Here is a 14,307-nt window from a genome sequence, read left to right as displayed (position 1 = left end):
CTTTTCTACATGAGAGTAATGAGACGGGTCACAGCAGCCAATTAGGGAGGGGTCAGAACCCCATGCCCCCCCCCCCACCCCATTCTGACACCCATAATAGGAAATGCTAATGTGCCTAAAGGTCAATTTTCTTTTTAAATCCTGCCAAATGTGTTTTAACGGGCACTCTAGGCTGCACTTTACAAATGTCTCATGGTATAATTTGAAGACCCACACATTTAATTGATGCCAAAGCATAGCGACACACACACATGCACACACAAAATGATGTGATTGATAAGATAAATAATGCAAGTAATGCACACTAAGTACAGTAAACATAGTGCTTTGCTTTCATGTGTACTTTTATCTCCCTCCCTTCCCTGCAGCAGCGAGGGGATATCTTATGATAAACACTCAGTCTTCACTGCCTGCAACTCCGACTGTTTTTGTTCAGCCAATAATTGGGACCCGATCTGTGGGGAGGACGGCATCACCTACGTGTCTCCATGTCTCGCCGGCTGTACCAGCTCTGTTGGTTCAGGGAAAAACACAGTAAGTTGACCAAGTATATATTTATATAAACATACATGGGAAATGAATTACTGAGGCTGCAGTGATTTAAAGAATCTGTTGCTTTTACGATGAATAAATCATCTCTTTTGCTTTGGCTACATTTTCTGCGTAGGCTTTCCTCACAGAGGACACATTGATAGTAGGAGACAGAACATATGCAGCTAATAAAATGAATGATGACTGAATTCCATTTTAACTGCTTCAGTTTGAAATACTTGGTATTGTGCGAGCTAGTTTAGTGTCACATGTCATGGCTGTCTGGAACACTGAGACATTATTAATTTTATTAGTGACGCTTTCCTAATCATAAAGAACCTGGACATTTTGAGAAGGTGTATATTGAATACTCGAGAGGTTAATTACCGTGTCTAATTACTGTGTCTTCATTGTTTGGCTGAATGGAGTAAAGTGTTCATGCACAATCATGCAGGAGGCCATTTTCAATATATATAGTATCAATTTATAACAGAAGTTATGTCAGGGCATACATTTTCATACCAAACAGGGCTAGACCACATTAATTATAGTTAATTAATGTATTTGTTTATGCAGAAATTAGCACTCCAAGTATTTCACACACTGTTGTCCAGGTGTGTCTGCATCATGAAGGCTTTGTTTGCTGGCGTCCTCAGTTCCCAGCAATCGAGCTTTACTGGCATGTCTGTAGTGCAGCAGTGGGTCAGCTTGCATTTTAATGATATCGCCCTCTGCTGGATCTTAAGGAAAACTACAACAAATGCTGACATCCTTATCAACTGACTGAGCAATTACAGTTTGTATGTTTAATAACAATGAGAAGTGATCGCACTGCTTCACTTTTCTTTTTTTTTATTTTCATGGTAGCAACAAAGCTAACCTTTGATGTTCCTCAGGCTTTGTTTATTCTTTGGTGTGTTTGGGAACATGAACAATATGTTCAGCCAGTGCAGCAAGGAAGCCGTCATACCTGAGGGATGGGTGTTGCTCGGAAAAGTGCGTTTGTTTCATGTGAAACAATGCATACACATACAAGCAAGACACACAATCTTTGACCTGCAACAATTTCCACTTGTGCACACGTGTTTTGCATATGAAGCCCGTGTAGTGTTATTGTCGAGTGTGTCTGTACTTCCATACATGGTCACATGAGTGCCGCTATACATGTCTCTCCAGGTCTTCTCAAACTGCAGCTGCGTCGGTGCGGCTGGTAACCTTACCGCCAGTACAGGTCAGTGCCCCAACAAGGACGACTGTGACAGGATGTTCCCGTACTTCTTGGCGCTCTCTGTCATCACTTCCTTCATCATCTCCCTTGGGGGAACACCTGGTTACATGTTTCTCATCAGGTCAGATTTGATGGAAAAACAAACAGCTTGAAAGAACTCTGAAATGGAAGCAACTTAATGAACACGCTGCTTCAAAGGGTCATATTATCTTTAATGCCATCGTCTTCATTTATCTGTTCAGCATATTAGATAAAGTCACATTTCATTTACTTGTGCATCTTAAAAAGATGATCTGGAACATCTGGTGAAGCTAAAAGCACTTCTTTTAAGAGGCATTCAGCATGATATGACCCAGATTTGTAGCAGTGTTTGGGAGAAGTTAGCAAACTTGGTGACATGTTTCCATTTTTTCCATTTCCCAATGTATTATTTTATTTCACCTATTATACTGATTTAGTAAAGATAAGAAAAAGAGAGCTCTGCACTTTGGAGTTGTTAGTAATTGTTGAATCATTGAAAGAGAATATTTCCATGTTGCTCCCTCTGGGATCAAAGCATTCTGAAACAATGAACCGAGCCATTTATAGACGCACTGTGGAGCTTTGAGCCTGGAAATCACACAGCGGCTCTTTAGACAAACTAAGGGTTTAAAAATAGTCACTTTCTTCTCATATGATCTCACTTTGCTCACTAATGAGGTCAGGGTGACTCTTGACTTAGATGCATCTTTTGCCTGGTTGATAAAACTTAATAACTGGTAATGTTTAAGTCATGATGCTGTGAAGTCGCAGCAGAATAATGAATCGGTGGTGTCGCCTTTTTTTAATATTGAGTATTAAGAATTAATTAAGTAGATATGACTATTAAAGGTTATCGTGTTTAAATTAGCTCTATTAATATTAAAATGCCACTCATGAGTACATGTCAATGAAGTAATTTTGTTTAAAAAAAAAACTACATTATAGAGTTTATATGCAAAGAGGATACAATTTTCCATTTACAGCACTCAAAATAGGTGTTTTGAACCTACAAGATACCCCCCATCCCTTCGTCATGGCTCCAGATTAAAGAAAGGGCCAAACACGCGTATTTAGCTTGATGCGTTTAGCGACTGATAAACAGCTACAGAGAAAACTGTCCAAAAATATCTGTTTACAGTCTCCATGTCTTCTCGATCCAGCTATAGGCCCCGTAACGCACAGACGCTATGGCTTCAGCTCCACACAAACAGTTACACTTCTGGTTCAACGCTACCGTGAACAAGCATGGATGAGCAGGAGCGAGTTAACAGAATGGATCAGCTGCTTGCGGCTTGGTATAATAGTTTGTTTGTGTTTAGCTCAAATCAAAGTGTTTGTGCATTACTGAGCATACAGTTTTGCTGATGTTAGCTGTCATTCGCTTGTAGCTTCAGGCCAAACGAACGCGACTGGCTCTTTCTGGAGTCACACTGAAGTATTGCATGAGGGGAAAATATGTTTTTCTCAGCTCAAGACCTACTTACGTACTTTTATTTAAAGATCGCCTCTACGTAGGTTCTGCTGAACATAAGTTGTCTCCTACTTTACTGCAAACTTTACCGGAAGCTTCAAAGTACTACATCATACCCGTGTATCCTGAATATTGGACAAAGAGCAGCTTTCAACGTATTTGTAATGTCAACAGTCATGTTTGTCTTGGCCCGTCCTCCAAATGGATTGACGCAAAGCACAGAGAAAATTTACGCTTTCAACTCTGAATATGAAAACAGCCTTAGAGTGTCAAACTCTGCTCATACGTCATTTCCTGAAGCTCAGGAAATGCCCTTTAGAGGGCACCTTTAATTCTGACAGACTTCTGCGTCTGCCCCAAAAATGCAGTGTCATCAGCCCCCCCGTGTTTGCCTTGATAAAGGTTCAGGTGACATAAACTGCAACATTGGCTTCACTGCTGATGTACATTAGGGAGAGCTGAAAGTTTCAAGCCCTGACACATCAGCGATCAGCAAAACTGATGGATAAAGATTCTGACTGGTGCACCAAAGGCCTGCTGCTCTGTGCTTGGCTGCTCAAATGACCTGAGATCCTTTTGTTTCTCCTCCTCAGTCGCATTGATTCTTCAAAAAGGAACACTGGCAAATACAGTGGAAATATGAGCCCGATAATCAGTGTGACCGGTATATTGAATGAGCCCGAATAAACTCCTGGGAAATGAAGCTGGTTGGCTGAAAGATTTCAAACCCACTCGTGTTACTTAGAGTTGAAGTTGTAGAGAAGCAGAGAAACACACACTCCCAGGCTCCTCTTAGACCAGGAGCATGCAAACACAGAGAGGTGAGAAGATGCTTTATGAGGTGACAGCATGTCTGTTCAAGAAGGGAAGGATCAGTTGCTGTTGTGTTTTTTTCTTCTACACTTAACATTTTCTGCCTAAAAGACATTTTATATGTTGATACCAGACAGCGACTGTGACTTCCATCTCAGAATGTTTGTCTCCCGGGTTGGAACATAGGAAATGATTGAACTAACTTGGTATTGATTACTTAGTGTGAATCTTTCTGATGTACTGTTACTCAAACTTCCCCTCGTGAAGGTGTATCAAACCGCAGCTGAAGTCGTTTGCCTTGGGTTTCCACGCTCTGGCAACACGCACACTGGGTAAGTCTCCTCCTACATCCTTTCATCATCTTTCCCATCTTTCCTCCCAGCTTTTCAAGTTGTCACGCCTAACTTTTGTCACCCTCCACTAAAGTTGAGAGTTATCACAACATCACAGAGTGCAGAGGTGGTGTTGGTAGCTTTGTAATTGGAGAGACACGAAGATCAAAGTTGCCACATACGCAACATTAAAAAAACAACAACAACTCAATACTGTGAAACAGATAGCGACTCACTTGGAGGTGATGAGCTTAATGACAACTGCATCAGCTTGTATGGCAAAGGCTTCAATGTAAGGGATTTAAAAGTTCCACGTAAGTCACTGTATTCAAGACTCCCCTTTTTAATGCTTCTGAGTCATAAACAGGGATGTTCTCTCCACTGGAGGAGCTGATTTTTAATGTTATGTTTACGGTTTTTGCAGCGGGAATCCCAGCACCCATCTACTTCGGAGCCATCATTGATACCACGTGTCTAAAATGGGGTCAGAAGAGGTGCGGTGGCATCGGGGCTTGTCGGATCTACAACACCACTGCATACAGGTACAACTCACTTTGTGACAGTCTTGGAGAGATCATTTAGGAAGCAATAATGTAGTATCTTAGGCGAGTTATGGCTGCTTTTCATCCTTGCCTCTAACTGATTATGTAGGGGGGTAAACAGTATTGAATTTGAAATAAATTCTAACTTGGATCATTTTAGGACCAGTGGGTACTTGTCATCCACCTTCCTCCCAAGTCCTATTATCCCGTTTGGTAACAGCATCTTTTGCTGGTAAATCATGTTGTGATTTATTATCATGATCATCATAACTCCACCTTTTCACATATATGTGTGTGAAGAGTTTGGAGCGCTCTTGCTGCTTTGAAAAGGTCTTAAATTCATTCATTAGTATTGTTTCAAAACAGCCTCAACTCCCTCTCTGACTCTTTGCTTGTGTGAAGAGTTTCCCTCCCCAGAATTTTCACCACGTGCGTCCTTCCTCTTCAGGATAGCATACCTGGGTCTGACTCTAAGCCTGAGGACCATCTCCTTTATCATCTGCATCCCTGGCTTCATTCTGCTCAGCAGGCAGCTGAAGAAAGAGGAAAGAAACGCCATGCATGGATCTCTGGCCAACGGCGGGGCAGAGCTAGAGGCGCTCCGAAAGGAAGAGTTTGTCATCTCCAATTCTGACCAATTACAGCGAACGTCGGACAACAGCACAGACAGAGAGACGAGGCTGTGACGGATCCAGCAGAGACTGTCCATGCTGACTGCCATCTCATTCACACACACACACACACACACACACACACACCCCCACATAGACGAACAAATGCATCCATAAACACATGTACAAACACGCACACAGATACTAATGAGATTTGCAGGGAATCATTTATCTGATCATCTCATATGAAGCAGAAATTCTATATTTGTACTACTGGACTTGTGAGGGTTTTGTGAATTTGACAGCAATTTGTTATAGCAGAGATTTTTCTCTTGAATGTACATGCCAATATTTTCCTTACAAAGTATATCACTATTTTTCATTTTTAATGGTGACACAAGTGATTCGATGGGAATTGTGACTTGTACAGACTACTGTGAGAACAGTATCTTTCTGAACACCAGCACTTAGCAAGCTGCCTTTTTATCATTTTCTTTTTTTTCCTTTCTTTTTTTTCATTTTAATGCTGTCCTGATATCAGTGGCCTTACAAAAAAGAAGTGAGACACATTTACACTAAAAAAACTGGTGGAGAATTCGACCGGGACTATGAAATAGATGGAAAAGCAGAGCAGGGAGTTTGAACCCGGCTTGTTTGAACACAGACCCTCAGAGGGCTCAGTATGACAGATGTGTCTCATTCATCATCCGTGTCTCATCGCTGTCTCTAAAACAGATAATACATCGTCTGAGCTTTTTGACAAGACGCAAATCAGATGTTTCATTTTATACTTTGACATTTGGGCTGAATTGAAGTTGTTAAACTGCAAAAAAAAAAAAACTCACGCCAAGTATATTACCCTAATTGCTCGTCTCATATGAAGTGAGAGTTATTTCTTCAGAAAGTTGACTGATGTACCTGGTAACGCTTTTTTTTTGTTTTGTTTCTTTTTGGGGATTTTTTTGCAGCGTACACTCAGACTAGCTATATCAGTTTTTTAATTTTGACATGGTTGCATAGATCTGAATGCATTATATGTTGTGCTTTTTACACTCCATTAAACAACAAATCAGAAACACACTCACACAATGTAAAATTTTTAGTGATCTCAACCATTCCACGCTGATGGTGTCCACACGGGGGAAGTAACCAATTTTTGTACCAAAAATTTAGCACCAATCCCATTGAAGTATTTTTTTTTTTTTAATGTTTGGTGTAAGTATACAGTAAGTAAATATTTACTAAATTCTGCACACAAATTTTCTTCAATTATTTCATTGTGCCTTATCAGACTCTGAAGCACTATTTCAGACTGAAATGGAACAGTGGCAGTGAAGGCCTGCTCAGTCTCACTGTAGTTACTGAGTGTTGTGCCTTGGATGAGGCGGAATTTCAGCTGGATTCTGACAGATACTGATTTTTGCAATTCAAACGATATACTGTAAGAAAAATGTCCCTGATGTATCAAAGTAAACACTTAATGTTGAAGTAAAAGCTTTTATTGTGAAAAATTGCCAGAATCAGTTATATTCATCACATAAAGGCTATGTATTACCTCAATGAGATGTGCATGTGAGCAGCATTTTAAAGTTCTCATAAAAAGACTGTTTAAGCGTTTAACCTGAATATAACAAGTTGATCATTTATTTTACATATAAAATAGAAGTCAGAAAAGTTTTCATATTGGCCAGCATCTACACCTGGACATCAGCGATCAGCCAATATTGGGCTCTACTTTGGACTTTTGCATTGATACATTCGATGTCACCCTAATTTTTGGACAAATAAGCTCATGGTGCTCCAAGTTCATCTCCAGATGTCACTGCATCGCTTTTCTTTTCATCGGTCAGTTTGTTCTGTTACACTTCTGGAAGGTTCGTGTATTTTTGTTTCCTACATGAACTGGAGAATGAAAACCCACCCGAACAGAAACCCTGTGGTCTGATCTCTGGTGGTCACGTGTGAGCGGCTCCTCACATCTGGTTACACGAATCAATCAGCTACTGTATTTTAAGACAATACTTTTTGTCTTTGTAAGTGTATAGAATATAATTGTTTTGTAAGTCTCTATTGGCAAAGTGAATTATTTATCATTTTGGCAAGTTAGCGTCTGTTGTGACTGTATTGTCTTTTGAATTAAAGGTTTTTTTCAGGCACCGGCAGCCAAGGACAGACTCATCGAGAGCAGAACCGAAAGTAACCAGGCAGGAAGTCATGATCTCAATAATGTAAGGCATTTAACTTGCATTGAAGTAAACAGAATGTACATAATTTTCTTGGATTATTTTTGTAAAATTTCAAAGAATATCATAAATGTAATACTAAAAATAAAACTTTTAATATCCAATCAAGTTATGTGTGGCATTTATTTATTGGAGCTGCTGAATAAAGTACATGCAAATATTCAAAACAAGACAGAATAGCGTACCTTTACTTGAAAAAAAAAAAAAAAAAAAAAAAAGCATATTATGTCCACTTGAGAGGCACTTTGGGGTGGATTTTTCAGGCTTCCATAGCTACTAAACTCAAATGACCATTTTGGAGTTACATGCTTCCACCAGCCAGTCTATCAGCAGTTTACATCCACGTTTGTCTTCAAATCCTGTACGTAGTTCAGATAAGAGGAATTTCAGTTTTATGTGGGGTTTATGTATATGGAATGCACATCATAATAATATCCTCAGGGTGGAACTGAAACGCTGCTGAATAAGCCAGAAACGTGCTTTTACAGAACACGATGATGTCATACAAGCTGAACATGACCTAGGAATTCTAATCATAGCCAAACTTTTTGTTTTGTTTTGGTTTTTTTGCATGTGACCGCCAAAATCTTGATTTAATAAATTCCTTCAACCGCATTCACAAGATGCACAAGCCTCCCAAAAACATAGGAGGCTTTCACCATCCCGATAATTTGAACAGAAAATGTGTTCAATAAAAAAACAAAACAATTCCATGTTAAATTTGGAAACACTGGACATTTGCTGATGACACTATAAACTCCTGTAACGATTCTAACAAAATACAAGCCACAGAACTCCCAGTGCAACTGTCACCTGAACCCTTTGTAGCTCAGAAATCTAGGGGGAAAAAACCAAGCACACTTCATCTATTTTAAGACTTTGAATCTCAAAAAAAAAGAAAAGGAAAAAAAGACTAAATTAGAATTCCAATTTTCTCTAAATCTACAGACGGTTGTGGCAGATTATCTTTGACACGTAAATGTTCATAAAAGTAAAAACTGCTCGCACTTGGGAATGTCCAGCTACTTCTCATTCAAGTCAAACACAAAATGGAATACACCGAGACCGTGAGGGTTTGTACGTACAGCGTGTGAACTAACGGCCAGCGCTGCAGCCCTGACGCGTGTGACAGCAGCGAGTGTCACTACTGCAGACAGAAGTGAAGAAGCAAATTGTACAAAAATACATTCATAGCTGTTCATCGTGTTAAAGTTTGGAGTTTTGTAGGTTTCCAGAATTCCTCTGAAGCCAACTAAGCTGCCATACAGGGACAGTTCCCCTGAGGGCTTGGGGGGGCTACACAATGGTGGTGCCGAAATGCAAATTAAATGAACAAAAACACAGGTGAAAACAAAAATGTACAAAAAATACCCACAGAATTATAAAAAAAAAAAAAAAATTTAATGAAAAAAATTTTGGCTCACACTTTTCTTGTGAGTGTTTTTCTGCAAATCTTGATTGCAACTTCTGGTTGTTTTCATGTGGGTTTTTTGTTGTTGTTTTTTCCTCCTTTCTGTTCTTTCTAATGTTTTAGTTGCAATGTGTTCTGTCCATCAAGACTGCGAGTTTTAGTTGTTTGTGTTTTACACCTCAGGACCACGATTGTTTTTACCTTTGAATCACGCAAAGATGCTCTTGTGAATCCAACAAAATAATACATCTGTAAATGAGCACAATAGGTCGGCTTTCAGCTTTGGATTTAGAACTCTATGGAGAACCTTAAACTCAACAGTACTTAACCAAGAAAAATGACACAAACCATAAAAAACAGCCCCCGTGACGCTTTTCAACAAATTAAGTGTTCAGTGATCAAACCTGGCTCCTATACTGACTTAATTCTCTTCGATGGCTTCGCCCAATTAATCTGCCAGTCAGAGAGTTCACTGACACACACACACACACACACACACACGCACACTCCTCTTAGTCCCACTGCGACAGGCAGAAACCAAAAATACTCCTTCCATTTAAACCAGTCAGGTAAAAATCTTTAAAACCAAGCGTGACATCAGCCTGTGTCATATGCACTGCGACACACATGTTAAGTGAAGGTGCTGCGGTGACTGTGTCTCTCTCACATGTCTTGATGCTCCTCTAGTTAGTCCTCCTTCTTATTTCCACTATCTTGAAGATTCTAGAAAGACAAAAAAGAACGATGAGTGAAAAAAGTACGCATGAAGAGCCTCATAAATGCATTTTCATTTAACTTAAAAAAAAATGACACAAATCCAAAAAATAAATATTTTCATAATTAGAGTTGCAAAGGTGATTTGTTTGATGACTTGTGTGGGCAAAGACCCGATGATGAACATGGCTTCGTCAACACCTGTGGGTGCCTGCCAAATGTGGACTACATCCGTGTAGGGGATGACCTAACAGCAAGTGCCTCTGCTGCGTTCCAGACCAAGCATCACCTGGAGCTCCTGGTGTTCTTTCAACAGTCGGTCGTACTCTCTGGCGAGGCCGTCCATCTGCTTCTTCATGACATCACCCTCTGACTGGGAGCTGCTCAGGGCTGCCACACAGATTGAAAAAGTTCCATTAAAACAAACTATAACACACATGTTAAAAGAACCATGCTACAGCAAAAGGGTCCCTGACCCCCTTCTCCAAACAGGTTCTTGAGTAACTTCTGATTCTCTGGTCTAAAATTCCATTGCTCTCCTGTGTCTGTTCTAATTTTCTGTTAAGTACCCATTTTATTTTACTGCTTTATGTTTAAAAAATGAAAATCCGGTTGTTCCTGATTTTGCTGCTTCACAACAAAAGCTTTTCAATTACAAAATAAAGGGGGACTGCCGAGAGTCGATTCATAAGTGGAGATCCCTGCTGTGCTGATCCAAACTGGTTGGGGGCGTGTCCGCTTAGCTACGGTGGGTGCTCAGATAAATGAACCCTCACCCTCTCCTGAGGTCTTCACTTCCTCCTTCAGTCTCTCCACCTCCTTCCTCAGCAACTCCATGCCCTCCACAGTAGCCTTGTCACCCTTCCCTTCCATCAGAGTCTGAAACACAGCCAATGACATCATCCTGAAGTGCACAAAATTAAACACACACAGCTTTATTTTTTTAAAGATCCACAATCCTGGACAGGTTTCTAACATCGGCAGTTCTAGAAAATGCATGTGGCGATGTTAGAGTTGTGCTTGTGTTCACACCCGTGTGTGTGTGTGTGTGTGTGTGTGTGTGTGACCGACCTGTTTCAGCAGCTCGTTGTCCTCTATGTACTTCTTGGCAGCCCGGTTAGCATTTTCCAGCTGCAGCTGAAGAGCAGCAGTGGTGCCAGACACCGATGCGAGCTGGTTGATCAGAGTCACCACTCGCTTCATGACCCTGCGCAAGCGACAGGAGGAAAGAGGGGAGAGGATGGCTCCAGGGCTGCAAATAACACGATTCTCATGTATTTATCGATTCGCTATACATCAGAAAGACTCACAGCCAGAGGAAGACAGCAAAGCCAGAAATGTAAAGGTTGCGCTGGGCTCTGAAAAGCTTCATGTGCATGTGGTCAAACATGTTTGGCTGCAGTTTGGATTCTGTGCGAAGATCCGTTGCAGAATATTTCCTCACCTCACGAATTGCATCTGAAGACAAAGAGGAAGTTTTAGACCAAAGAGCCGTCCTCCTCATGTGGTCACACAGTTCAAATGGGGTATAATTGTTGTGTGTGTGAACACAACCAAAACTAAATACAGTAACCTTTCTACATTTTCATGTTTAAATATAAACCTGTAGCCTGGTTTGAATGGAACTGACTGGAAATGATGTAAACATTAGTAAATAAATGAAACCAATTGATTGAACATCATTTGAGAGACAGTCCTTTCCCACCTTTGACAATCTATATTATACAGTAGAGGGCACTGATGTACTTCCAAGTCCAAAAAGATGAGGTAAAACCTAATTTAAGTCTTCATGCACAATCAGAGGGACAAAATACTGCACAGATGAATCAGCGTAACACACAACATGGTTCAGCTAGAGATGTTTTAATGGAGCTGGAAGAACACAACTGGTGTATTATAGCTGAGCTTTCAAAGAATTTTTAAATAGAGTAGTAAAAGCTCTGTCTTTTTCTTTTGGATATGTTCAGTTTTGAAAGATTAGTGAAAACATTCAAAAATGCTTCCGGGGAACTGATCAGGAATTTAATCTAGTATCCTTTATTTTAACTTTCTTGGTCTCATCCTCATAATTTGTCTGTAAGGATAAGAGCTGATCTGACCCCGGGCCTTGACCCTGGGCTGGGAGTAAACCTGTGGCGTCTTCCATAGGTTCTTTTATAATCGTAAATTCGTTGTTAGCATACTTACTCATAGTCAAGCTGACACCTATGACGCCAGCGTTATCCTGACGCATAGCTGTGTTCAGTGTGTGTCCAATTCCATTCAACTAGGTGTTACTGGTAGTGTCTGACATTACCAGTATGACTGTTTACGAGGGGTGGAACTGACTGGGGGAGCTGACTCAACCTCATCTCATAGCGAATCTTGTACATCAGTTATGGACATCCATTTAAGTGTTCTTGTGTCTGACGAATTCCTTCATCACACAAAATTCCTCTACAGGAGCGAGTGAGAAGGAACCATGTGTTCTACCGGTGCTGCTCGTCTGTCACTTACCGAGGAAGAGAACAATCAGTATTATGATCATAGTGAGAAACACTTTGTTCCAGAACCTCGCCAAACTGCTCCAGATCCGCAATTGGAAAATGCTCTGCCATCTGTGCACGCACACAGTCACACATACACACACACACACACACACACACACACACACACACACACACACACACACACACAAAACTATATTTTACACCGACTCTCACAGATCCACATTTTAAACCAAGGATAAACAAAATGAAATAATGCTACAGTACTTTTATTTAGCACAAGTAAAAATAATGTTTAATAAGTGGGCCTCTGTCCAGAGTTGCACAATATTCATGATTAAGCACAAACGATTATGAGGAAGTTTTGTAACACGATATTACAATTAGGATAGGGAATACAACAGATTCATGAGATTAATTATGGAAAAAATTAACACATTTATTTGTGCTCTTGACACAATGTGAACATTTAGCTTGTAAATGGAGACTGTGAGTATCCAGTGGAGGGCAGCAATACATCATCACTGCATCTAGTCTGACAGACATTAAAGGAAGAAGAAGAAGAAGAAGCCAAAGAAAAAGAAGAAGACGAAGAAGAAGAAGACCCCATGAACACTGTCTGTCATTTTGTAAATAAGAAAGATGGATTACTAGTAAGGAATAAGTGGAAGACGACGATGGATGGAAAGATGGAAAGGATGGAAAAACATTGATGGGCCTTGTTGTTACTGACTGTAACTATGATTACAGTTGAGATGACTTACTGTCATGGCTGAAAACTGATATATGTAATTCATCTGAATTGTAATTAATTAGATTACCTTTTAACAATAATTAAAATATGTATGAGGCCCTGGATACAATTCCCAGAATCTCCAACTGTCTCTCAAGTTGACCCACAAAAAATAAAGTTTTTAAGGGCCAACTACCTGAAGAAGAAGAGCCAGTGTAGGTGGAGCGGTGTGACTACATCATGGATGCTACAGAAAGGCGCAGCCCAAACACACAGGATTTTGACTTATACTACGTCCTAGTTGCCCATGAGGGTACCATTACCTCTTAGCTGAGATGAATGGTATACACAGGAGGACAAGGATGCCCATCTCCACATAGAGGAAGAGGGCCACGGCGGTCCACTGTAGCCCCATCTCCTGGTAGAACCTTTGAGGAGAACCTGACAAAGGCAGAACAAAGTGACATAACAGGAAGATGACGACATCCAGGTGGCCAGGATTACAAGCAGGTTAGCAAGTTTCTCTGTCTTGTTAGCTGTGTATGTATAACAACTGGAAACCTCAATAGGAGGCATAGCTCGCCCATGTGTTCTCACTAACCTTACCCGTTTGACAACAGTTGGGCTTCTGTGGTGAAGAATAAGAACTTAAGCTCCTTGTTAGTCTGTCCACAGTTCACATACCATGACGTAGAAGGCTTGACTTGCTTTAACAGCTACAACACCCAGTGCTGTGCTAACACATGAGAATGCAATTCCTATTATAACATAAGCATCCGGTTTAAGAGATGTTTTACTATTTTTACATTGTTACTACATGATGATGACTCTGAAAGTACGTCCCTTGCTGCCTGAACTAAAAGCTAACTTTAGGTTAAGCAGACGCAGCAATTTACAGACACGCAGGACAAATTACGTGCTAAATGTATCCGGTAGTTCATTTAAAAAAACCTACCGGTGAGGAAGTCACCTATAAAAGGAGGCAAACTTTTGACGGTAACTGATTATCAGCCACAACGAAGCTTCCTGTCTGTTGCATCTGCTTGAAAGCCTTCTCGACTTCCTGCCGTTTAACCACCAACACGCCTCCGTTTGAAGGCGACTTCCGCTTTTAACCTTCAAAATAAAACCCCTTTGAAATGTCGGATGGTAGTTAACGATGGTGAATTGC

General features: G+C 40.5%; 2 protein-coding genes across 5 annotated transcripts in view; one reads left to right on the top strand and one right to left on the bottom strand.

Moving 5' to 3' along the window:
• LOC147254202 (solute carrier organic anion transporter family member 1C1-like) overlaps nucleotides 1–7,912 on the top strand; it is a 35,839-nt gene extending 27,927 nt beyond the window's left edge. Inside the window, exons 11-15 of one of the 2 annotated variants that reach the window (XM_086215786.1) lie at nucleotides 372–534; nucleotides 1,708–1,880; nucleotides 4,332–4,396; nucleotides 4,821–4,938; nucleotides 5,387–7,912. In XM_086215786.1, coding sequence (XP_086071912.1) covers nucleotides 372–534; nucleotides 1,708–1,880; nucleotides 4,332–4,396; nucleotides 4,821–4,938; nucleotides 5,387–5,624 — 757 coding nt within the window. In that variant the 3' untranslated portion in view covers nucleotides 5,625–7,912. Of the gene's footprint in view, nucleotides 1–368; nucleotides 535–1,707; nucleotides 1,881–4,331; nucleotides 4,397–4,820; nucleotides 4,939–5,386 lie in introns of both variants that reach the window. The other variant, XM_086215785.1, reaches the window with a different exon arrangement.
• On the bottom strand, nucleotides 7,902–14,234 carry bcap29 (B cell receptor associated protein 29). 3 transcript variants are annotated; one of them, XM_086215789.1, is made up of 9 exons: nucleotides 14,092–14,234; nucleotides 13,460–13,577; nucleotides 12,414–12,514; nucleotides 11,228–11,375; nucleotides 10,989–11,124; nucleotides 10,694–10,796; nucleotides 10,207–10,307; nucleotides 9,871–9,926; nucleotides 7,902–8,151 (listed from the first exon to the last, which is right to left on the bottom strand). In XM_086215789.1, exons 2-8 carry the CDS (start codon nucleotides 13,549–13,551, stop codon nucleotides 9,891–9,893), a joined length of 717 nt encoding a protein of 238 aa, XP_086071915.1. In that variant the 5' UTR covers nucleotides 13,552–13,577; nucleotides 14,092–14,234; the 3' UTR covers nucleotides 7,902–8,151; nucleotides 9,871–9,890. The 3 variants fall into 3 exon arrangements, with proteins under 3 accessions (XP_086071915.1, XP_086071914.1, XP_086071913.1); XM_086215788.1 differs by adding an exon at nucleotides 13,743–13,872 and having other exon boundaries at nucleotides 7,902–9,926; nucleotides 14,092–14,224; XM_086215787.1 differs by having other exon boundaries at nucleotides 7,902–9,926.
• Nucleotides 14,235–14,307: the final 73 nt, after the last annotated feature.

This window comes from Aulostomus chinensis, chromosome 10 (genome assembly GCF_037954235.1).
Source record: "Aulostomus chinensis isolate RoL2024-O1b breed Wild chromosome 10, RoL_Achi_v1.0, whole genome shotgun sequence".
NCBI lineage: Eukaryota > Metazoa > Chordata > Actinopteri > Syngnathiformes > Aulostomidae > Aulostomus > Aulostomus chinensis.
Note: the sequence above shows the minus strand (reverse complement) of the source record. Positions and strands in the feature narration are given on the sequence as shown.